Genomic DNA, 21,978 nt, shown 5'->3' with positions numbered 1-21,978 from the left:
GACTTCCTATGACCAAATATTATTGGAACACAAAGACCCCTGCTCGGGAGGTGCCGTTCGGAGCCATGGCCCCTTGCTGAGCCTCTCACTGCGCAGGTGGAAGCCCTGCAGCACCCAGGAGGGGCAGGCAGGGAGCCTCCCGCGGCTGATCCGCGTGACTGGGGTAAGCCCCCGCGGAGAGTCTGGGCAGGTGAGGGGCGCGGGCTCCCGGCCCGGGCTCCGTCAGGTGGACTTGGCACTTGGAGGGCCCGCGAGCCCAAGAGGGGAGCCAGCCGGCAGCGCGCAAAGCCCAAAAGGGGCACGGGCGCCGGGGCCCCCTGCAGCGCCTCCCCATGGCCAGCTCCCTGCCGGCACCTCGGCTGCGAGCACCGCCGCCGCCCGCGGGGCCTCCCCGTGCTCATCAGCATAACCCCACCCTGGCCACCGTGAGTGGCCCAGGGCTGCACGGGTAGCCAATGAAACACAAGGAGCGTCTGCAGGCGTTTCCGGGCCTCAGCGGCGTCCTCTCCCGCAGACCCCCTTCCCTGACTGCCTGAGGGCGCGGAGTATGGAGTATGATGACCGACGAAGCGGAAAGTTGTGCCTCTGAGGGGACCGTCCGGAGATGCTTGGGGGCTGCAGATAGAGCCCAGAGATGACGGCAAAAGAAACAGGACCCTTAGTAACATCAGTTGAGCTGCTGGGTCAGGCTTTGCCTAAAGCCAGGGCTAACCCTGAAATTTCGTGTTTTTTGAGCCCATGACTCTGATTCATAAAATCCTGCATTCAGGGTCCCCCAGTGCAAGCCGAGAATGGACACGTTGCTTAGCAGCAACCAATGTGAAAACCCCCGGGTGGGGATTCTTGCTTCAATGTGAGACCGCGTGACTACAGCTTAGGTCATAATAGTTGAGATCTCACTGGGGAGGTGCCAGTATCTCCCTACTCCACAGGCTCCAGACTACAGCCTGGAGAAGAAAAGACACAAGGGAATAAGGTCACTGTCTCCAAGACTCAAGGGTAGAGGCAGGTACCTGGTTATATGGCCCCATAGGGAGGTGTTTAACTGGGGTGAGACAGCAAAGATGGGAGTTGGTAATCAAAGGGAGGCGATTTTAGCTCACTGGGAGGAACAACTTTCTCGCAGGAACTGCTGATGAAGAATGATGGATGTGCTGTGGAAGGCAGTGAGCTTCTTGGCAGAGGAGGTAGGTCAGCAGGTAAGGGACTTCAGCGGCTGGAATTGTGAATACAGTTGGAGGTTGAATTAGACATTAATATTGAAATCTTCCCACTATGAGATGCTGCTGCTTCTTCTATTCCCTAAATCATTTAAGGGTTTCAACAAGCAAAATGAGATGGAGGGACAGCTTTTACCCCCAGGGGCCTGTTTAAATGTTTCCTGGCACAGGCTGCCTGGGGTGGACTGGATCCCCACACTCCACCTCCTAGCACTTGCATGTGTCTTAGAAAGCCTGCTCCAGGCACAGCTTCCTGCACGGACAGCAACGACAATACCAACTAAACCCTTCAGAGTGTTCTGAAAGCTGTTCTCAATATTTCAAACATCTTCCTCATGAAAACCCTATAACAGGTAAGGTCATTATCTCCATTTGCAGAGGAGGAAACCAAAGCACTAAGAGCTGGAGGAAGCTGCTGGAGCCGCACCGCGGGAGAGGTGGGGTCTGCACTCAGGCCGGAGGCTCCAGGCCCACATGCCAGGCACAAGGGAAGTTGGGAAGGCAGGCTCTGGAATGACCCGGCCCAGCTGCCGTTGTCAGTGGGTGACTCCAGGTCACAGGCAGTGAAGCTGGGAAGAGAACAGAGCCATCTGGAGAGCAGGACAGATGAGGACACTCTTTGGAATTTTCCAAGAAGTAAAATGTGGCTACAGAGAAATGGAACAAGTGCTTCCTCAGGGAGCCCTGGGGTGTGCTACTGTTGTCTACTGACCAGTATTCAACTGCTTCTCCCATTGCCCCTCTCTCTGCTGGATTATTCAGCAGATCAGCCACCCCCCATCACACTCACATGCTATAATAGCTCCACCTTCAAACAAGCAAATACACAAAACATCTCTGACCATATGACTTTCCCAGCTACCATCCTTACTCTGCCCTACTTGACAGAACACTTGAAAGCACTGTGCCTACTACACATGCTGCCCCAATCATGTCTTGGTCCCCGTCACATCACCCACGGCACTGGGCTGCCAAGCCCAATGGCCAGTTCTCAGCACGCATTTGACTTGGCCTAAAGAGAAAGGATTGGACATCAGATTCCTCCCTCGCTTACACACTCTTCCCGCGGCTTCCGGGAGACTGCTCTCCTCTGGGATTCCTCCTGCCTCCCTGGCACTCTTCGCCATTTTGCCTCTCCGTCCCGACCCCTAATGCCGGTGAGCCCTGGGACGCCCTCTGAGGACCTCTTCTCTCCTCAGTGTGCACTTGCTCTAGGAGAAGTCTCAGCCAACGCCATGGCTTTGCGTGCCCATGACTTCCTACTTCTTATCTCCAGCTCTGGCCTCTCTCTTGAACCTCGGGCTCAGATCCAGTTCCTGACAAGCGCCCCAACTTAACTGTGGCACCTCTATTTGGATGTCCCACAGGCTTCTCACAGCCTCTCATGCCACCTGGACTTGTCCTGGTCTTCCTCCATCTGCTCCTCCCTCCCTCAGTGAAGTGTGCCATCACCCACTTGACCACCCAAAGAGTGGCTGCTGGGTTTGGCTCCAGCAAGTAGTGCCCAGAAAATCCTCCTGGTTCTTCATTCTCCCACCCCAACAAAAATGTCACTTTCTCAGAACTCACCTCTCCCTCTGCTATGGTTTGAATGTGTCCCCCAAAGTTCACGTGTTGGAGACCTAATCCCCAATGCACCAGTGTAGAGAGGTGGGGCCTTGAAGAGGTGATCAGGCCATGAGAGCTCTGCCCTCACGAGTGGATCCACACCATTACTGCAGGAGTGGGCTCCAGATACAGGAATGCGTTTGTCTCCCTCTCTCCCTCTTTAGCTCTTCCACCTTCTTCCCTGGAACGGTGCACCAAGAAGCCTATGGCCAGATGTGACATGCCCTTTACTTCCCAGCCTCCAGAACCCTTAGCTAAATTTCTGTTTTTCTTTTTGTTTTTTTTTTGCGATGGAGTCTTGCTCTGTCACCCAGGCTGGAGTGCAGTGGTGCAATCTCGGCTCACTGCAACCTCTGCCTCTCAGGTTCAAGTGATTCTCCTGCCTCAGCCTCCCGAGTAGCTGGGACTACAGGTGTGTGCAACCATGCCTGGCTAATTTTGTATTTTTAGTAGAGAAAGGGTTTTACCATGTTGGCCAGGCGGGTCTTGAACTCCTGGCCTCAAGTGATCTGCCTGACTCGGCTTTCCAAAGGTGCTGGGATTACAGGTGTGAGCCACTGGACCCAGCCCCAAATTTCTTTTCTTTATAAATTACCCAGTCTGTGGTATTCTGTTACAGCAGAACAAATAAATATGAATAAGACACCTCTCCTGGCTCCTAGAGCCCTCGTGTGGTGTGTTATGGTGTTTCTCTCTCACCAGACTGGGATTTCCTTGAGGACAGTTAGCACAGGGACTGAGTGGCCCAATGAAGGTTTGTCAAATGAATGAATGGGATTTAGGGGTGGAAGTGCAAGGAAAGGCCAGGCCAGGGACAAGACCAGAGCCTGGGTAAGCATCCAGTTTACTCCTATCACCTATTCACCTGCTCTTGGATTGTTCCAGAAAGGACAGAGAAGGAAGAGCACTAGATCTGGAGCCACAAGACATGGGTTGAGTCCTACCATTCCCAGTTCCTATCAGCTTTGTCCTGTGGAATGGGGCTAAGCCCTCTGTGCACCTCAGAGAGGGGTGGACCCTACGTGATAGGATAATGCAGATTCCTAAGCTGCAGACATTTTTGGTCATTTGTCCTTTTATTTACTAATACATATTTTATGTAGTAGTAAATATTATAACCAATAATGAAAACCCAGCATCTCTTGCCATAAATAGTAACCATTGTTAAATTTAAGAATCAAGAGGTGGCCGGGCGCGGTGGCTCATGCCTGTAATCCCAGCACTTTGGGAGGCCAAGGCGGGTGGATCATGAGGTCAGGAGATCGAGACCATCCTGGCTAACATGGTGAAACTCCATCTCTACTAAAAATACAAAAACAAAATTAGCCAGGCATGGTGGCGGGCGCCTGTAGTCCCAGCTACTCGGGAGGCTGAGGCAGGAGAATGGCATGAACCCAGGAGGCAGAGCTTGCAGTGAGCCAAGATCGCACCACTGCACTCCAGCCTGCACTCTAGCCTGGGTGACTGAGCAAGACTCAAGACTCTGTCTCAAAAAAAAAAAAAAAAGAAGCAAGAGGCCATTAGCCTGAGGCTGTCTCTGTACTTTGAGTGATGATCTGAAGCCGAACTTAGTATGTGAAGAAATCAAACTCTAATTTAGAAGCATATATTTGTAACAAATAGCAGGCTGAGCTCCCCAAACCTCTGCTGGCCCTGACAGCTGCCCAATTCATGACTTGTTCTTTACTCAGATAAACTCTGTTAAATTTAATATGTCTAAAGTTTTCCTTTTAACACCCTAAAAATACATAAAGCAACAATGAAACACAGTTAGTCAGTTCTAGCTAGATCTTGTTTTCTGTCTGCCTCTGAACCCGAGGCTGTTCTCTGTCCATTCAAGAGAGGCTAGCAACTGTGAGGAGAAGTTGGAGACTTCTCAGCTCCAAACCACAGCTTGGGAACCGGTGCTGGAAAAGTATGGCAAAGGCCCAACCTCCCTGCCCTGTGCTTTCCGGCCTGCGACTCCCACATTCACCCCTGCCTGCCGCACTTCTGGGCCACTGTCTTTCGGGAGCCATGGGGGAAATGGTCTGGGGGCCTTCTGTGAGCTGCAGAGACACTTGTCACTCAACAGGCATTACTGAAGCACCTCTGTCAGGGCTCCAGGCAGTTCTGGGGAAAGGCAGGCCCCAGTAGCCACCCACCCTCCCCTCACACCCTCACTTCCTGGCAGACCCCAGAGTCCTTGTGTGCGGTTGGGTGTTCCCTCCAGCTGGCCACATCTGCACAGCACCCGGAGGCCGGGGGGGCCTCTGATGTCTTCCTCCTGCTGGAGGCTGATGGCCACATCTGGCCGCCAGCCCAGGGGCTTATACAATCTGACAAGGGCCAGATGTTGCTCTTCCTCCCTTCCGCTGTCCTGGCCACTCCTGGCTCCTGGCTCCAGATCTTCATGTAACAGACCCCTCCTTCAGTTCTGTGATGCAAAGAGGTGGATCTGAGGAGCCGCAAACCTGGGTTCCACCCTCAGGACTGTGGCTTTGCTGTGTGACCTGCACAACTCCCTCCCTGTCTCTGAGCCTCTATTTCATTTTCCTCATTGATTAATCAGTCAACACTGCTGGGGACTCTCTGCTAGCTGGGCCTGGGGGTCCTATGAGGATGAAATGAAATGACATGGTCCTTCTAAACTTTGTGGAGCTCCTGCCCCTGGTAATATTTGAGGGAATTTTAGGCGGCACTCAGATGAATGGCTAGGAGTATGTGCACGTGTTGTAAACAGCTAAGCATTTATTTTAATGTGTACTAAAAAAGTTAATGAGCACATCAAACAATCTTAGTTTTACATTTATGACAGTGATATAACTTCCTTTTAAAATTATCTAAGTAAACAAGTGAGCCAATTTAAGGAAAAATATTAATTAAATAATACAGGTTCTATATAGATATGACAAAAAAATGACATTTATCCTAAGAGATCTGAAGCTTGGCAAATGCTTAGACACCAGCACACGGTGAGTTCTGGGTGCTGTGAGAGCAGAGCTCTGTGCCTGCCCCAGCCACCTCTGCCCCTCACAGCAGAGGACCCCGACCCTAACACACTGACGCCCTCTTTCTACAATGGCCCTGTGCTATTCCAAAATGAGCTGAATACATAATATGCCCTATTTTCAGATGTACTTCAAAAAAAAATTAATGTGATGCCCTAATGGTAATTTAAAAGAGAAAGAAAAGGAAAGGAGCTTTATGATATACATTTCAATATGTAAATACTCACAAACAATGAAATTTTCAGATACTTAAATCTGTCTGTGATGGATACATTTGAATTTAAGAGGGGCAAGGTAACATTCAACTGAATGTTGTTGATAATCTTTCCCTATATTTGGCATTTTAAAATATCCAGATTGATAGATGGATTGATAAATAGACAGATACCTGCGCAGACTCACAGGAGTACAAGCATAAGGACTGCCAGTGTTTTTTGTTTGTTTGTTTGTTTGTTTTTTGAGACGGAGTTTCGATCTTGTTGCCCAGGCTGGAGTGCAATGGCACGATCTAGTCTCACCACAACCTCCGCCTCCCGGGTTCAAGCGATTCTCCTGCCTGAGCCTCCCCAGTAGCTGGGACTACAGGCCAGGCATTCCCTGCCAGCAGCTTAAGCACCGTGAGTGTTGTCACTGTCTTTGATGTGCCTCTGAAATGATGAGCAACTCTTGGAAAATGCCAAACAAAACAAAGTGTGACCTACCCTCAACTCACACAGCATCAGATTCTTGGAAAACCCTTTGTATATTAAAACCTTGTGGAAAACCCTGTGTTTATATATAAGACAGAGGTGGGCTCCAGTCTCAGATCATCATGACGAAAGTGAGGTTTGTGCAGCATGAATGTCCAGCAGGACACATGGAGCTCATGTGGGGTTTGGGGTGATGCTTGGTCATACAGGATCTGCCCAGAGGCTTGTTTCCCTGGCAGGGCCCCTCATGTGTCAGGAGCACCACCCTTCCAGTCGTTGAGGCAAACCCTCCTCCCCACAAATTTCCAGAAAGTCCCAGGGGAGATACTGCTCCCAAGGAGATGCCCTGTTCCAGACCCCTCCCAGCTCTCATGAGGCCTTACATCCCACTGGCCACGGCAGCCTCACCCTGGGACTACGAGGTGCCCACCCCTGTGGGTTTGGACTTGGAGGCTGCCAGGTCAGCACACTGGCCCATGCCCCAGCCTTCAGAAGGGTGGTGTCCAGGGTTCCCGTCTGCAAGTGCCCAGCCAGCCTGTAACCTTCCTGGCTCCCTCCCCTGGAGCCTCTGGGCTCACAGAGCCTTTTGAGAAGGGTATCTGGCCTGTGTCTGTTTAATCCTGGGCCAGCCACTCCAATAAGCGTGCCTTACCAAGTCTTTCACCTCTTTGAGACTCAACTTCACCATCATTTTATTATTTATTTATTGAGACAGGGTGTTACTCTGTTGCCCAGGCTGGAATGCAGTGGCGTGATCTCAGCTCACTGCAGCCTCAACCTCCCAGGCTCAAGTGATCCTCCCACCTCAGCCTCCTCAGTAGCTGGGACCACAGGTGCAGGCCACCATGCTCAGCCAATTTTTGTATTTTTTGTAGAGATGGAGTCTCACTATGTTGCCCAGGTTGATCTTGAACTCCTGGGCTCAAGTGATTCACCCATCTCGGCCTCCCAAAATGCTGGGATTACAGGCGTGGGCCACTCTGTCCAGACTTCCCAATCTTTTAAATGGGAGTAAGTCACCCAAGCTCATAGGGTGCAAGTCAGGGCTTAATTAGGGATGTATGTGCCTGGCACAGAGTAGGCACTTAACAAATATTAACTCCCACACTCTGTTTACAGCTTCCTGCTTGTTCATCTTTCCTTTTCCGTTTCTCATTTTACCCCCTAAAACCTCAAATAAATGCATAAATTTCTGCAGTGGTGTCCTAGTGTTTTAATCTGGCCTGCATCGTCCAATATGGTAACCACAGTCACATGTAGCTATTTAAATTTAATCAGGCTGGTTGCGATGGCTCACACCTGTAATCCCAGCACTTTGGGAGGCTGAGGTAGGTGGATCACCTGAGGTTAGGAGTTCGAGACCAGCCTGGCCAACATGGTGAAAACCTGTCTCTACTAAAAGTACAAAAATTAGCCGGGCGTGGTGGTGGGTACCTATAGTCCCAGCTACTTGGGAGGCTGAGGCAGGAGAATTGCTTGAATCTGGGAGGTGGAGGTTGCAGTGAGCTGAGATCATACCGTTGCACTCCAGCCTGGGCAACAAGAGCGAAACTCAGTCTCAAAAAAAAAAAAAAAAGTAAATTTAATCAAAGTTAAATAAAACTAAGAATTCAGTTCCTCAGTTACACTAGCTACATCAAGTGCTCAGTAGCTACCTGTGGCTCACAGCTACCAGTGCAGCCAGAAAGCGTTTCCATCATCTCATAAAGTCCAGTTGGACAGTGCTGATCTACAACTTATAGTAAAAGTTAAATAGTTTACAGTCATTTTTCCCAGAACTGTAGTTCTCACTTGTTTGTACTACAGTTATATGAATCTAGAATGTGACTGTTTATATAAACACAAAATATATACAAGTGAGGGTCCTGCTGCGGTCTCACATCCTCAAAGGAATTATTGGACTGATGAGCAAACCACTAAGACAAACACTGATAAGCGGACTGACTGGGCTTCTAAATCCCATGTGAGTGAAGGTAGCCAGCCCTCGCTAAACCTAAACCTGCCCAGGACAGACTTAAAGCTGGGTCCCTGTCTTCATCACCCAAAAGGGTAGACTCCAGGTGGACTGAACACCTAAAAGATACAATTAAAACAAAAGAATATGCAGCAGAATACCCTTGTGACCTAGGAACGGAGGACCACTCAAGAATTCAAAGGCAAAAATCATAAAGCCAAAAGAATTTGGTGAACCTGATTACATCAAAGAACACACTGGGGCCAGCTGGCATCACTTGGTCAAATCATGTATGTGTCTCCACAAGACCCAGCAACCCCTCTCCTGGGACAGTTCTCACAGCAGGCTGCTGCACGGTGGTGTGGGGGAGGACACGCACTTGGTGTCATCTGGAGTGGCAGGCAGTTGGAGGCAGCCTAGCGTCCACCCCTGGGAGTGGATGGAGGAGTTTGCAGAGGGGAAAAGCAGCCAGAAGATGCACTCACAGAACAACATTTGGGGTGGGAACTCCAGCACCGAGTGGGGAGTCAGAGGCACAGTGAGACATGTGCCACAACGCCGCCAATGGGGTGCAAACAGACCCGAAAGACTCACTTCGCAAGAACACATCCCAACAACAAGATACAGAGAAATCACCGGGGAGGGACTGCCTGAAGGGCAGGAAGGCGTGTGGGAACAAGAGGTGAGAGAGTCCATCCCTGCCCCTGCCCAGTCCCCTGCTCAGAATACATGAGGAATCCCAAGGTTGGAATTGCTGGTCACCAATGACCAGCACATTGTCATTTGACTCAGGGCTGGCATACTTATGCCGTAAAGGGCCAGAGAGTAAATACTTCAGGCTTTGAAGCCCATGAGGTTGTTGTCAGAGCTACTCCACTCTGCACAGGAGCAGTCCCAGAAAATATGTAAACAAGTGGACATGGCTGTGTTCCAATAAAACTTTATTCATCGACACTAAAATTTGAATTTTATGAAATTTTCATATGTCATGAAATATCCCTTTTTTAGTTTTTTCCTAGCCATTTAAAAATGTAAAAACTATTCTTAGTTTGTGGATTGTATAAAAATAAGGGTGGAGCTGTACTGGCCCACAGGCTGTAGTTTGCTAACCCCGGATTTAACTGATGACTTCTGCTCCCTATGGAGACAATTTAGTCCAAGGCAAACATGTATAATGAGCCTGGAGAACTGAGGTCTCATCTTTACTCCCAAGGCCAGCCAGCACCTCTGGATTTCCTAAGAGAACTAATCCTATTAGGTTATAGAATAATTGAAACCAAGCATCTGGCTGGGGATAAAAAGACCACCCTGAGGGGCACAGGGACCCTCTTGTATCCCAGGACTGCATACTATATGGTAGCCAGGAGGGAGGGCTGTTATTTTCTTGCTTCAATGAGCAGCATTGATTTCTGTTGTTTGCAGCCATAACTCCCTGGCTGGCCTTGAGGAACTCACTTCACCTCTCTGAGGTTAACTTTCTTTCCAGTGAAATGTCTGCCTCACGGGGGTGGGCAGAATGTCTAGGAATGGGCCCCCAAGTTCCACACCGTAATTCTCAAAGCCTGTGAGTGAAGTGAGCCTGTCACTCAGAGATGGCATGACGTGCTATGGCACAGCTGACCAGAAGACAGGGGATTATCCCTGTCTAATCACACAAGTCCCTTGAAATGCAGATAGCTTTCTGGGCTGGCGTAGAGGAGGCTGTGAGAGAGATGTGAAGTGTGAGAAGGACATGGGGCAGGTCGTTGCTGGCTGGAAGATGAAAGCAATGTGGGTGAAGGAATGCAGAGAGCAACCCCAGCTGACAGCTGGCAAGGAAATAGGGCCTCGGTCCCACGGCCAAAAGGAGCTGGATTCTGCCAACACTGGAATGGGCTTTCCCAGGGGGTCCAGACCCGGCCAAGGGTGCCTTGCTTTCGGCCTTGTGAGAGCTTATGCAGAGAAGCCCACCACGCCCGCCTGGACTTCCGGCCTACGGAATTATGAGGTCACAGGTGGGTGTTGTTTCAAGTCACTAAGAGTGTGGTGATCGGCTATGGTTGTGATAGAAACCAAATTCAGCCATCCAAACAACCACACCCCATCTGCTGTCAGCTCAACCCCGACTGTGGCCTTGTGCTCCCAGAGAGACTTGACTGGCCTAAGCCAATCATGAAGCCGCCTTCACGAAGCCTCAATCATGAAGCTTCCTTCAGATTGGTTTAGAAGCAGGCATGTGATGCAATTCTGGCCAAAGAGAGGTGAGGGGAAGTCTGCCAGGAGGACCCGTGGATATGGCAGTGATGCCTGAGGCCATGGCAGCTCTCTTGCAACCACGAGGGGCCCTTGCTGACAGGCCAAAATGACAAGCTGAGGAAAACAGAGTGGAAGATGAATCAGGTCCTTGAAAACTTTACTGAACTGCCAAGGAACTGCTCTCCCCTGGACTTCTCACATGAGATAATAAATGTCCTTGTGGTTTAAGCCATTCTGAGTTGGGTTTTATGTTCTTGCAGCATAAAGCATCATCACTGATAAACCACTCACAGCAATGCTTGGGAGTGCAATAAGGTTGTACAGATAAAGTCCTTAGTGCAGTGCCTCACACCCAGTGAGTGCTCAAAAATGTTAGCTTTTGTTCCTTAATCAATGCCGCCCCCTCCTGCCTCAGGCCCTGTACGAGTCAGGGTTTGACCAGAGAAGTGGGGCCAGTGTGTGGAATCCATCTACAGCCATGCCTGCAGCTGTAGCTCTGTCTCCAGGGCTTTATGACAAGCAGGTGGCCTGTGTGATCACGGGGGCTGGCTAAGTGAGTCTGGAATCCACAGAAGGGAAGCTGGCAGGCAGGTGGAGCTCACGGGCACGGCTTATGGGCTTCCCCAGAGGCTCTAGACACGGGTGTGCCCATGAGCTCCACCTGCCTGCCAGCTTCCCTTTTGTGGACTTCAGGCTTGCTTAGCCAGCCCCCACAATCACACAGCCCACTTCCTTGTCATAAAGTCCTTCAGAAAGAGTTACAGCTTGTAGGCCTGGCTGTAGATGGATTCCACACCCTTCTGTCCACAGGTGGAAATTCTCTTTCACACAGAAGCCTGTTTGGCTCTTGAAGCCCACCCAGACCAGCCAGGATAATGTCCCTTACCTAAAGTCAACTGATGACAGACTTTAATCCATATGCAAAATACCTGTACAGCAACTGTAGCTTAGTGTTTGACCGGTTAACTTGCTGTAACCAAGGGAGCGGTCAAGGCATCACATCAAAGCCAGGGGGATGCATCAAAAGCCCATTACACCGCCTGGGCTCAGGTTATTCTGGAATAGATGAAAAATGTCACTGCTGTCTTTTTCTCTCTGCTTCCTATGCTCTGAGCCACTCAGTGACTCAGCAAGTCTCAGGAAGCTGCAGAGCTGACAGGTCCCCCAGAACCCAGCCAGGCTACTTTGGGCCATCAGGCCACGGCCACGCTGCAGCACCTACTCTGGGAGGTCCTGGAGGTTCGCACACAGCGGCTTCCTTTGCTGCATGGCGTTTCCTGAGTGAAGCAGCCTTACAGGAAACAGAGAGCAACATGTGAAAACAAGAGAACAACAGCAGGAAGAACAGCTTGGGGTAGGGGGGGCGGGATGCAGCAGAGGAAGGGCGGAAAATAAATCACAAGGGGTGCGGGCGACAGTCCTCAGGGGTCCTCTGTGACTCCTCTCTGGTCCCTACCTGAATTCGGGAACCCCCCCAACTTTACTGAGCAGGGGATGGCGGTGGGACGGGTGCAACAGGAGTGTGCGAGCAGACATGGACACTCAGCTCTCGGGGGCGCCGTGCAGGGTGTCAGGCTGGGCTGGGTGACTTCTAAGGCCCTGCCAGCCCAAGCTGCTGACTTGGTTCTTTAATTCACCAAAGGATGAAGTATTGAGCCAGCCACTGTCCTTAGCAATGGCATGGCCCCTGACCTCACAGAGCTTACCCCGCAACCTCCCCACCAAAGGAGCAGACCTCAATGAAGTCATCACAAAAATACACGAAGGACAGAAAAGTCCAGGGGCCGTGAAAGACGTTAGGAAGAGGCTGTAGATGGAGGTGGGGCCTCCCTAAAGAGTTGGGGTCTGGCAAGACCTGAAGGGTGAATGTGGATTGGTCAGGAGTAGGCTTGGGGATGGTGGAGGGAGCCGTATGCCCAAAGGGCCTGAGAAGGGGAGCCCTGGAGGGTCAGTGTGGCTGCAGCAGAGGATGGGAAAGGGCCTGGTCACTCACGGTCATGATGGTCACCAGAGGAGGTCACAGGAGAGTTGTGAGTGGGCAAGCCCGAGGTGGGATCTGGGTGTTGAAAAGATTAACCTGATGCTGTGTGGTCCGTGGTTCTGATGGAGCTGGGACACCAGTCAGGAGGCTGGGACAGCTGTCCAGGAGTGGTGCTGGGGCTGGGCTGGGTGGTGGGTGCAACTGGAGAGTAGCAGGTGGGTCTGAGCCACTTGGAGCTGAGACTTAGCAGGACTCCGTGTGTACAGGTGAGGAGGGCTCTTCACCTGCTCCTCCTCACTGGCCCCTCCTCACCGGCCCCTCCACATCCAGGCTGGCTTCAACCTGCTCGTCCCCGTGCAGGCAGTGCAGACAAGCCAAGCTTGTGCCCAGCCCTGTGATTTTGCTATGGGGGTCACCTCCGCCCTGGATCACACAAGTCATGGCCCCACCTTGCCACTCAGGCCTCAATTCCAGGGTCACATCTCAGAGAAGTCTCCTGTGATGGGCTGGTTGTGTCTCCCCAATTCATATATTGATGTCCAGACCCCCAGAGTTCCTCATAATGTGATCTTATTTGGCGATGGGACCTTTAATGAGGTAATCAAGTTAAAATGAGGTCTTTAGGGTGGGCCCTAATCCAGTCTGACTGGTGTCCTTCTAAGAAGAGGGGATTAGGACAGAAATACACACAGAAGGAAGACCACGCGAGGATACAGGGAGAAGGCGGCCCTGTCTGCCAGCCCAGGAGAGAGGCCGCAGGAGAAGCCAACGCTGCAACGCCACACTCTGGTCAGCCTCCAGAGCTGTGGGAGACAAATGCCTGTTGTTGAAGCTCCTGGTCTGTGGGGCTTGTCACAGCAGCCCGAGCTGACTCACACTCCCTGACCCTCCCCTCGTCCACCCGCTTAGTTACTGGTGGTCAACAGCGTAACGCACTGAGAGTCGGTCCACGAGGACAGGGTCTCTGCCTCTTCCCAGTTGCCTCCCTCATGCCCAGGACAGCATGGGCCCTCTCTAGGCACTTGACAGAACTTGGTTGAATGAAGAAAAGCCAATGGTTATTTCTGACAGAAAATCATGAAGAGGCAAAATGAAGAGCCTGAAGACTCTGTCCGCCCCTTCCTGGGTCTCTGACTTTGGGTGGCTCCAGGCTTCTCCAGTCACCTCGGTCCTCTCCGGAAAAGCCCCCACCCCCAACTCAGAGCACATTCTGACAGTCGCTCCTGCCCCTGCCTAGTCACAAAGAAGCCACCGCCCTTCCTTGGCCAGGTCCTCTGCCCGGCTCAGGGGGACTGGGTGCCGTCATTGCCCACAAGTAGCCCCCCATCCAGCCCCGTGACTACTGTTCTTTGGAAAACCGACTCCTCCATTTCTCTTGGCCCATGTGTCGGGCAGGGCCAATGGCGGGAATGTTTTAGCCAGGTCTAGCTAATCAGAGTGGCAGTGATTGGTCCAGAGTACTCACATGACCCTAGGCTGGCCAGTCAGCATGCTCCATTTCCCTGGTACCAGTGACTGGTTCCAGGATGGGCGTGGCCTATGTTGGAACTACTGGGAAAGAGAAAGTGTTTCTGTTGGGGGTGATTGGGAGGATAGGAGCTAATCCTGATGATGATGGTAGCTGTCTTGCTACCTTATGGGAAGAATGTCTGAAATCAGAGCCAACTAGGAGAAAGACAAGATAAAGGATAGAAAGAAAGAGATTCCAGGTAGCATGACTTGAGCTCCTGGATCTAGCCATGCCTGAAGCTATATACGCTTGAGATTTTTAGTTGAAAAATAAGTGCCGTTCCTACTTTTCTTTTGGCCTAAGGCAGTGAGAGTGGTTTTAGTCATTAGCAACTAAAAAATCCAATATAATATAGAACCCTCTCCATCCAAAGGAAGCATACTTTTATTTTTTGTCATTTTTTTCTACACAAGACCACTTTGACTGTCTATATCCTAGGCTGTACCGTCAAAACAATCTGGCGATCATGATGCCCACCCCCTTGTGTCCTCCAGCGCTCACCCGGCTTGGGTCTGCAGAACCATGTATACTACCCCTGACTTAGGCCAGGTCATGTGAAAGTCCTGACACTGGCACGTCTGGAGCTACAGGACAAGCCAGGCCTCCACCCAGGAACTGGCCTCTTCTTCCAATGTCTCCTTGTGGGTAAATAGCATATCCTTATGTGAGAAGAGATTCTCTCTTTGGATGAGACCACCTTAAATAAGGAAAACCATCCATGTGCCAGGCCCTTTGACTTTCTGGAAAACTGCTACACTACATAAAAAATGCCCAACGCCTGGCTTGGAGGCCCAATGCCCGCTCTTCCACCTTCTCTGTGCCTGGTGCTGAGCTGTAGCCTTTATGTTTCTTGAATTTTCACTTCTAAGGGGAAGTTCATGAGGTGGACATTGATTGTTTTCTGTCTAACCTGCATCCTTTTCTGTCTCCTGGTAACAGCACCAACCTTCGTTTTGGGAGTTGTCCCACTTCTATGGCCACCCAACTCTTAGCCCACTTCAGGGTTGAGTGTGTGCCCTGGTCCAGGCCAACAGGACTATCCTAGTAGCCTGGTCCTGGTCTCGGCCTGGAGGTGGGGCTGTGACCCAGGCTGGGCCAATCCACGTTCTTTCCTAGGACTTTATCTACAGGTGCTGGGAAGCAGAATGTTGGGTCACAGAATTTGGAAAGTCATGAATCTGGGGTCCCTGCAGCCATGTTCCCAGCTATGTGGAGCAGGAGCGAGTAGAACCAGGCAGGGACAAGCAGAGATACAGGTGGATAGAGAGTGCTGGAGGCACAGGGGTCGAAAGCTCATCCGAGGAGTGTGTAGCAAACGCAGGCACACCCCAGGGCCAGCTGACAATGACATTTAAGGAGGGCTTATTATGTGCCAGGCATCATTCTAAATGCTTTCTATTATCTCATTAGATTCTTACCCTGTGTGGTAGGTACTAAACCTATTCTCCAGATGAGAAAACTGAGGCACAAGCAAGTTGAGCTGAAGCTTCCTAAGAAGCATCAAGACACCAAAGAAAACGTGCAACATACATAGGTTAGCAGATGAGACAGGTCATGGCCAAGGGTGACTGGTCTGGCACTTCAGGCCACCCCATGTCCTTTGTGGCTGCCTCAGGCCTGAAAAGGCTGAAGCTTATTTCCAACCCACCTGTGGGAAGTAGCAGAAAGAGCTACAGACTCGTGGACTGAATCCAGCCTGGCTGTGCCCCTGATTTACTGGGTGAGCCTGGGCAGATTACCATCCCTGTCTAGGCTCTTTCCTTCTCTGAAGGATGCATTTATTGCACATATTAGCTTGTGCAGTCAAGGCCCCTCTCTCTGGGAGGGGTGCAAAGCCTCAGGCTCGAGAGAGGGTGTATCTCTGAGCTGTCAGCCCAAAGTGTGGGCCCAGGCTCTGTCCTCCGAGAAGTGCAGCTGGGGGCATGCATTTGAATGAGGGCAGGTTTCTCTGGGGACACCACTGATCAGCCACCTCGACAGAGAGCCCACGGCTCCTCCTCCTCTGCCTCCTTGCTTTTCAAGGCCTGCCCCTTTGTGATCCTGCCCTGGACAGGCCTTGCTTTTCTGGATAGACAAGAATGAGTGTCCCTGCTTCATTCTTTTTTTTTTTTTTTTGAGACGGAGTCTTGCTCTGTCACCCAGGCTGCAGTACAGTGGCACAATCTTGGCTCACTACAACCTCCACCTTCTGGGTTCAAGCAATTCTCCTGCCTCAGCTTCCCAAGTAGCTTGGGATATAGGCACGTGCCAGGACACCTGGCTAATTTTTGTATTTTTAGTAGAGACGGGGTTTCACCATGTTGGCCTGGCTGGTCTTGAACTCCTGACCTCAGGTGATCCACCCACTTCGGCCTCCCAAAGTGTTGGGATTACAGGCGTGAGCCACCACACCCTGTCCAATAAGTTCCAATATTTATTAAGCCTTTCATTATTATAGGCACTTTCAACACAACAGCAAGTTGAATCTTCAAATACTCCATGAAGTGGGTATTATTCTCATTATTATTCTCATCTCATTTTACAGATGAGCTGAGGCTCACAGAGGTGAGAATGGCTTGCTGCAGGTCACACTCCCAGAGCTCCACCACCACGCTGCCTCCCCCATCACACTCAATGTTTATGCCAAGACAGAATCCCATACCCACTTTACAGCTGAGGAAACTGAGACTCACAGAAGTGAAGGGAACAGCTCTAGCTCCTACCACACATGTTGAAGAGCCAGGAATCAAAGCCAGGTTGGGCTGGGCCTTCTGAGCCTAGGCCCTCACCCACCAAGCCCCGTGTGCATCCTGAGGGCCTGGGGCATGCAGTGGGTGCCTGAGTGGGTCTGCCTCTTTGTGAGCCTGAGTATTGTTCCTGGAGGAGGAAAGGCCTCTTTTCTCACCAAGGCCACCCACACACCCACCTCCAAGGACGATGGAATCCGAGGCCTCCCAGCTCCAGATGGTGCCCCATGCCCCCTCTGCTCGCCCCCACCCATCCGCCTCCCTCCCACCCTGGACCCGCTGACTTTGGCCCACCCAAAGGCTGCCAGGTCAGGCCAGGCAGCAGCAATGGGGCGGAAGAAAGGAGGTAGCCCTCAGATGGCCTCATCTTTGCGTCCCCTCCACGGTGGCCAGCCAATTGCTGTCCCTCCTCCCTCCCTCTCCCACCCCCTTTCCTCCATCCCAGCCTTTTCACCCTCCCCCAACAACAAAGCCAGAGGCCAGGCCGCCAGGCCTCTCCTCCCTGTTCCAGCTGAGTTGAGCTGGCTCTCTGTCTTTTCTGTCTTTTTGAGCACCAGCCCCTGCCCAGTGGTGCTGGCCCTAGGCTGCCTGCCCTGCCCAGGTGTCCTGAAGGCCCCATCAAGGGGACTCAGCTGCTCCTTGGCTTCAGAGCAGGGTAGGGGGCCAGGCCAGGCAATTGGCTGAGATATGGGCGGTTTCAAAAGGACGAGATGTCACAAACCCACCAGAGACCTTCTACTGAGGACTGAATGGGGACCCCTCAAGGCAGGACAAGGCCACTGGACCACTTAGGGGTCTCCTTGTGCCGAAGTCCCAGGCGTTATGCCCTTTCTTCCAGTTTTGAGGACAGCATCCACTCCCATGCCCGCTGGTCCATTGGTGTGTCCACACAGATCTTACTGTGTGCCAAGGCTGGGCTGGGTGCTAGGCCACAGAAGTGCCAAGCCCTTGTGCTCCCTCAGGAGGGCTCCCAGCTACGGACAGAACCTGGGGATAACAATCTTTTTCTATCCACCCTCCCCAGTGAGCCCTGAATCACCTGGATGGGCACAGGTTGGCGAGGTTACAGAGTCCCCCCAAAACCACTCCCAAAGCACCCAGGATCCAGGAAAAGCTGACCTCCAGACAAGCCTGCTCTGTGTCTAACCAGGTTTCTTCCCGGGGCTTCAGAGTTCACAGTCTTGAGCTGCCACAGGTGGGCTATTCTACCCAGACAAGAAAAGGATTGGGCTGCGAGCTCCAGAGAGGGGCAAAGGGGTGTGTTCCTTGCATGTGTCTGGGGTACAGTGCCCCTTGATTCTCTTGGGAGGATCTCATTTCCAGAGTTCAATGGGCCTTGCTCTCACTCCAGTGGTGGGTATGTGACTAAGGTTTGGCCAGTCAGAGCATCAAATTGTCCTGGCCCCTGTGATGAATTCAGGGATGAACATGTTTCCAAGTTGGCTGAATGAGGCCCAGTTCCAGGACTTCAGTGGGATGGTTCAGATGACAGATGGTCTTTCTACTGGACTGAGCTTTGGGGATATTAGCCTGGCACCCCAAGGGCTACTGGGGGAGAGAATTTGCCAGAGAGTAAAGCAGAACTTCAGTATATCGTGGTAACACTATGTGAGTACCTGAATCCAGCCATGTCTGAAGCTGGACATGCCTACACTTTTCAGTTCTAAGAACTAACTTCCTTTTCACCTAGGTCAGTTTGCATTAGGCTTTCTGGCATTCACCCAGGAGACCTGGATGATAGAAAGGAAGAAAAGAGAGAGAAAACAGAGGAGAGAAGAAAGGTGGAGAGTGGTTGGAACTAAGTTGGGAGAAGTGCCACTGAAACACCTTGGTTGGGCAGGGATTGAATGACATTTTATGAATGGTGATGTCAAATTTTCCATATGAAGCTGTTTGCATTACTGTAACAAATTCCTGCCCCGCCCTCCACCCCGCCAATAATCAGTAATGTCTACTATGCATAAAAATGTGTGTGGGGATGGACTATTTTGTGGGATTTGAAGAATAAGGAGCTGAGTTTCTCATCTCAGACAAGGTCGTGTGAGTGGAGACCAGCTGTGGGAAAGCAGGATCAGAGGCTGATGTGGCTGCGAGGGGACCAGGAGCCTCTTAGGAGGACTGTGCACCTCAGCAGGCAGGGGCTGGGCCAGGGAGTACCTGAGTCTTCCCCAGCTCTAGGAGGCCTGAAGATGCCTTTTGACACCTGGGGGGCTTCTATTTCACCTGCAACTCCTACAACTCTGAAAGCAGCAGGAGCTCCTTTGTGGCCCCTCAGCACATGGCACACATGTGCCCTAACATGTCTACTGCCATTTCTGTGTTCCAAGGATTGTGGCACGGGGATTGGTCCACAAAAGGTGCTTAGAAAGTACTGTTGAATGAATTAAATAAATGTCTCCAATTGCTTACATATTTATTGTCCATCCTGTTAGGCTGCTGGTCAAGATGGTGGTTTGGGGTGCTATGGGAAGCCCCTCTTCCATCTACAAATATGTTGAAATGCTGGATAAAATAGAACTATTTAAAAGAATATAGAGCCAAAGTCAAAATCAAGAGGAGGAGACCTCCAACTTGTGTGGAAAGCAGGAGATGGAGCTGAAAAGCCCACGGAGGGATTAGGGACAGGAGACCTTGCATAGTGAGTTACAGAAGGAGACTCCCTGCATGAGGCCAGGGGCCAGCAAGGGCTGTCTTATCCATGAACAAAGATGAAAAATATTCCACCTATTGGTCTTGGGGTTTTGTTCCCAGGTATGGGACTCAATCTCTCACTACCTGTGCAGCTAGGAAACTCCACGCTAAGTATCAAAATTAAAAACTGGTCTAGAATCAGGGCCTGGTGGAGGCAGATGGAAAACTGCTCCGAAGGGAACTCTACAACTGGTTCTATGTGTGACTCTCAAGGATCATGGCCCCGCCAAAGACGGCTCACAGCCCAAAATGACAGTGCCTGCCAAGAATGCCTCATCATGACAAAGACAGCAGGTGTAAAACATCTCAGGAAGCTCAGATATTACAGCAATCCACAAGAGACTTTAAAATTAATATGGTTGAATGCTACAGAGATAAAGGATTAGACAGAACCTACAACACAAGGACTGATAAGGATGAAAAAGAAAGTACAGGTCTGAAAAAGAACTCAATAGAAGCCCTAACATGAACAATAGAGTCATCAAGATCCCATTTTAGGAAAGTGGCAGCACAGTTTGACTCAAAGTTAGGAAATTCAACGCAGTCTGAATTCAGCTGAGTTTGGGTATGTGACTTTAGTAAAACCACTCCCAACCCCAAGGGTCTATTTCCTCATTTGAAACATCCGACATAATACCAACCTTAGAGGGAAGATGAGAAGATCAGCGTGAGTCAGTATCTGTGAAAGTGCTTTGAACACTGGGAGATGCTGGAAAAGTGTTTGTTGGGTCATTTATTCTAACCAAATGGCTTCAAGCTGTCATTCTCAGGGGAGTTCAGTCATTGCTCTGTTTTCCCCCCAAAGACACATCTGCAGAGCACCTGGAGACATTCCACAGTGATGTCACTTAAGAGGGTGTGATGGGGCTCTACTGTTTGGGGCATGGGGCCCTTTCCTCCCGGTAATTCCTCTAGAATGCAGCCCTCTAGGCCAACTGCAGAGGAGGGGGCTGATTCAGCTCAATAGTCACGGACATCTGAGCTTCTGGCACTTGAAAAGCAAAAGCAGAGGTGAATTGTAGCCTACAGTCCCTCCCCAGCCAGTAAAATGTCTGGCCGATGTTTCTGGGGTAGGAGAATCCAGAAGGATTTGTGCATACTACCAAACCCAACTTGAGCTTGTGGTTGGGCCATCAGGCTGGGCTGTGAGTCCTGCCCTTGCCATTAAGTCGCTGTGCCACACTGGACAGCTGCTTCCTCTCTGGTCTTGGTTTTCTCGTCTGTGAAATGCTGACAGTAACACTTTTCTTTTAGACTAGAGGCCCCATGAGCTTACATGAAAAAGTGCCTGGTATGCAGTTGATGCTCAATAAATGCCCATGGCTATTCTGTCTCCTCTCCTTTTCCTTCTTTTCAGAGTGAGAGCTTTGGGGCAGGTCAGTCCACAAACCAGCAAACTTTGACCACAGAAAATGGGCAGAGGAGGTCAGCCTCCCGGGCAAGGTAGGGTTGAAGGCATGTTTCTAGAGGGGCAGAGAAATTAGTGACACAGCCATCTGCCTAATCACCGTGTGCCCTTCACATAGCATCACTCATTATCTGGTCCTCAATTTCCTCATCACTAGGTGTTTTCGTCAAAGCCTCTGCAATAGCTGCTTCTCCTTCTTCCTTACTAACAGAACCCCACTTTTGGCCGGGCACAGTGGCTCACACCTGTAATCCCAGCACTTTGGGAGGCCGAGGCAGGCAGATCACCTGAGGTCAGGAGTTTGAGACCAGACTGGCCAACATGGTGAAACCCCATCTCTACTAAAAATACAAAAATTACCCGGGCATGGTGGCATGCGTCTTTAATCCTAGCTGTGGGGAGGCTGAGGCAGGAGAATCTTTTGAACCTGGGAGGCAGAGATTGCAGTGAGCCAAGATCGCACCATTGCACTGCAGCCTGGGTGACAGAGCAAGACTGTCTCAAAAAACAAACAAACGAACAAAAAACAGAACCCCAGTTTTGTTTGGGACTGACTAACAGGACTAGCCTTGCAGGTTTCTTCTTATGCCCGATCAGCAGATGCAAGGTCTGGAGGCACAGCAGCCATCGTGTAACCGTGAATCGAAGCACACAGGCAGTGGGGCCAGGCTGATTTGACTTTCCTACTTTCTGGCTGTGTGGCCTTGGGTACGTTACTTAACTTCTCAGTGCCTCATTTCTCACAATCTGTAAACTGGGGATAAAACGTCTACCTTGTACAACCTTATGGGGACTAAATGGTGCATTGGCTATGAATCCACTTTTTCTATTGTAAAGGGCTATGCCAATGTTTGTAGTCACTTGTAGCATTCTGCTATAGAGGACTAGTTGTGATTTTAGAAATAAACAAAGAAGAGCCCCTTTATTTCTCCTCTTGGATAAAGTTCCAAGGCTGGATGTGGGCCT

General features: G+C 50.9%; 2 protein-coding genes across 14 annotated transcripts in view; one reads left to right on the top strand and one right to left on the bottom strand.

Annotated features, from left to right (window-relative positions):
* The window catches only part of EFCC1 (EF-hand and coiled-coil domain containing 1), a 40,059-nt gene that overhangs the window by 13,475 nt on the left and 4,606 nt on the right, over positions 1-21,978 (bottom strand). Inside the window, exons 3-4 of one of the 3 annotated variants that reach the window (XM_055381514.2) lie at positions 21,373-21,439; positions 14,685-14,884 (exon numbers count right to left, since the gene is read on the bottom strand). The exons of the other annotated variants lie outside the window; for them this stretch is intronic. Of the exons in view, the coding sequence (XP_055237489.2) occupies positions 14,738-14,884; positions 21,373-21,439 (214 nt within the window). The 3' untranslated portion in view covers positions 14,685-14,737. Of the gene's footprint in view, positions 1-14,684; positions 14,885-21,372; positions 21,440-21,978 lie in introns of those variants that run through there. 3 annotated transcript variants of the gene reach the window in all.
* CFAP92 (cilia and flagella associated protein 92 (putative)) overlaps positions 58-21,978 on the top strand; it is a 115,629-nt gene continuing 93,708 nt past the window's right edge. Inside the window, exons 1-2 of one of the 11 annotated variants that reach the window (XM_055381511.2) lie at positions 58-163; positions 1,127-1,187. In XM_055381511.2, coding sequence (XP_055237486.2) covers positions 1,136-1,187 — 52 coding nt within the window. In that variant the 5' untranslated portion in view covers positions 58-163; positions 1,127-1,135. Of the gene's footprint in view, positions 164-580; positions 1,010-1,126; positions 1,200-21,978 lie in introns of those variants that run through there. The other 10 variants (XM_019023882.3, XM_055381504.2, XM_055381512.2 and 7 more) reach the window with 10 other exon arrangements.

Source organism: Gorilla gorilla, chromosome 2 (assembly GCF_029281585.2).
Source record: "Gorilla gorilla gorilla isolate KB3781 chromosome 2, NHGRI_mGorGor1-v2.1_pri, whole genome shotgun sequence".
NCBI classification, from domain to species: Eukaryota; Metazoa; Chordata; class Mammalia; order Primates; family Hominidae; genus Gorilla; species Gorilla gorilla.
The sequence above is the reverse complement of the archived record's forward strand: the minus strand, read 5'-3'. Positions and strand labels throughout refer to the sequence as shown.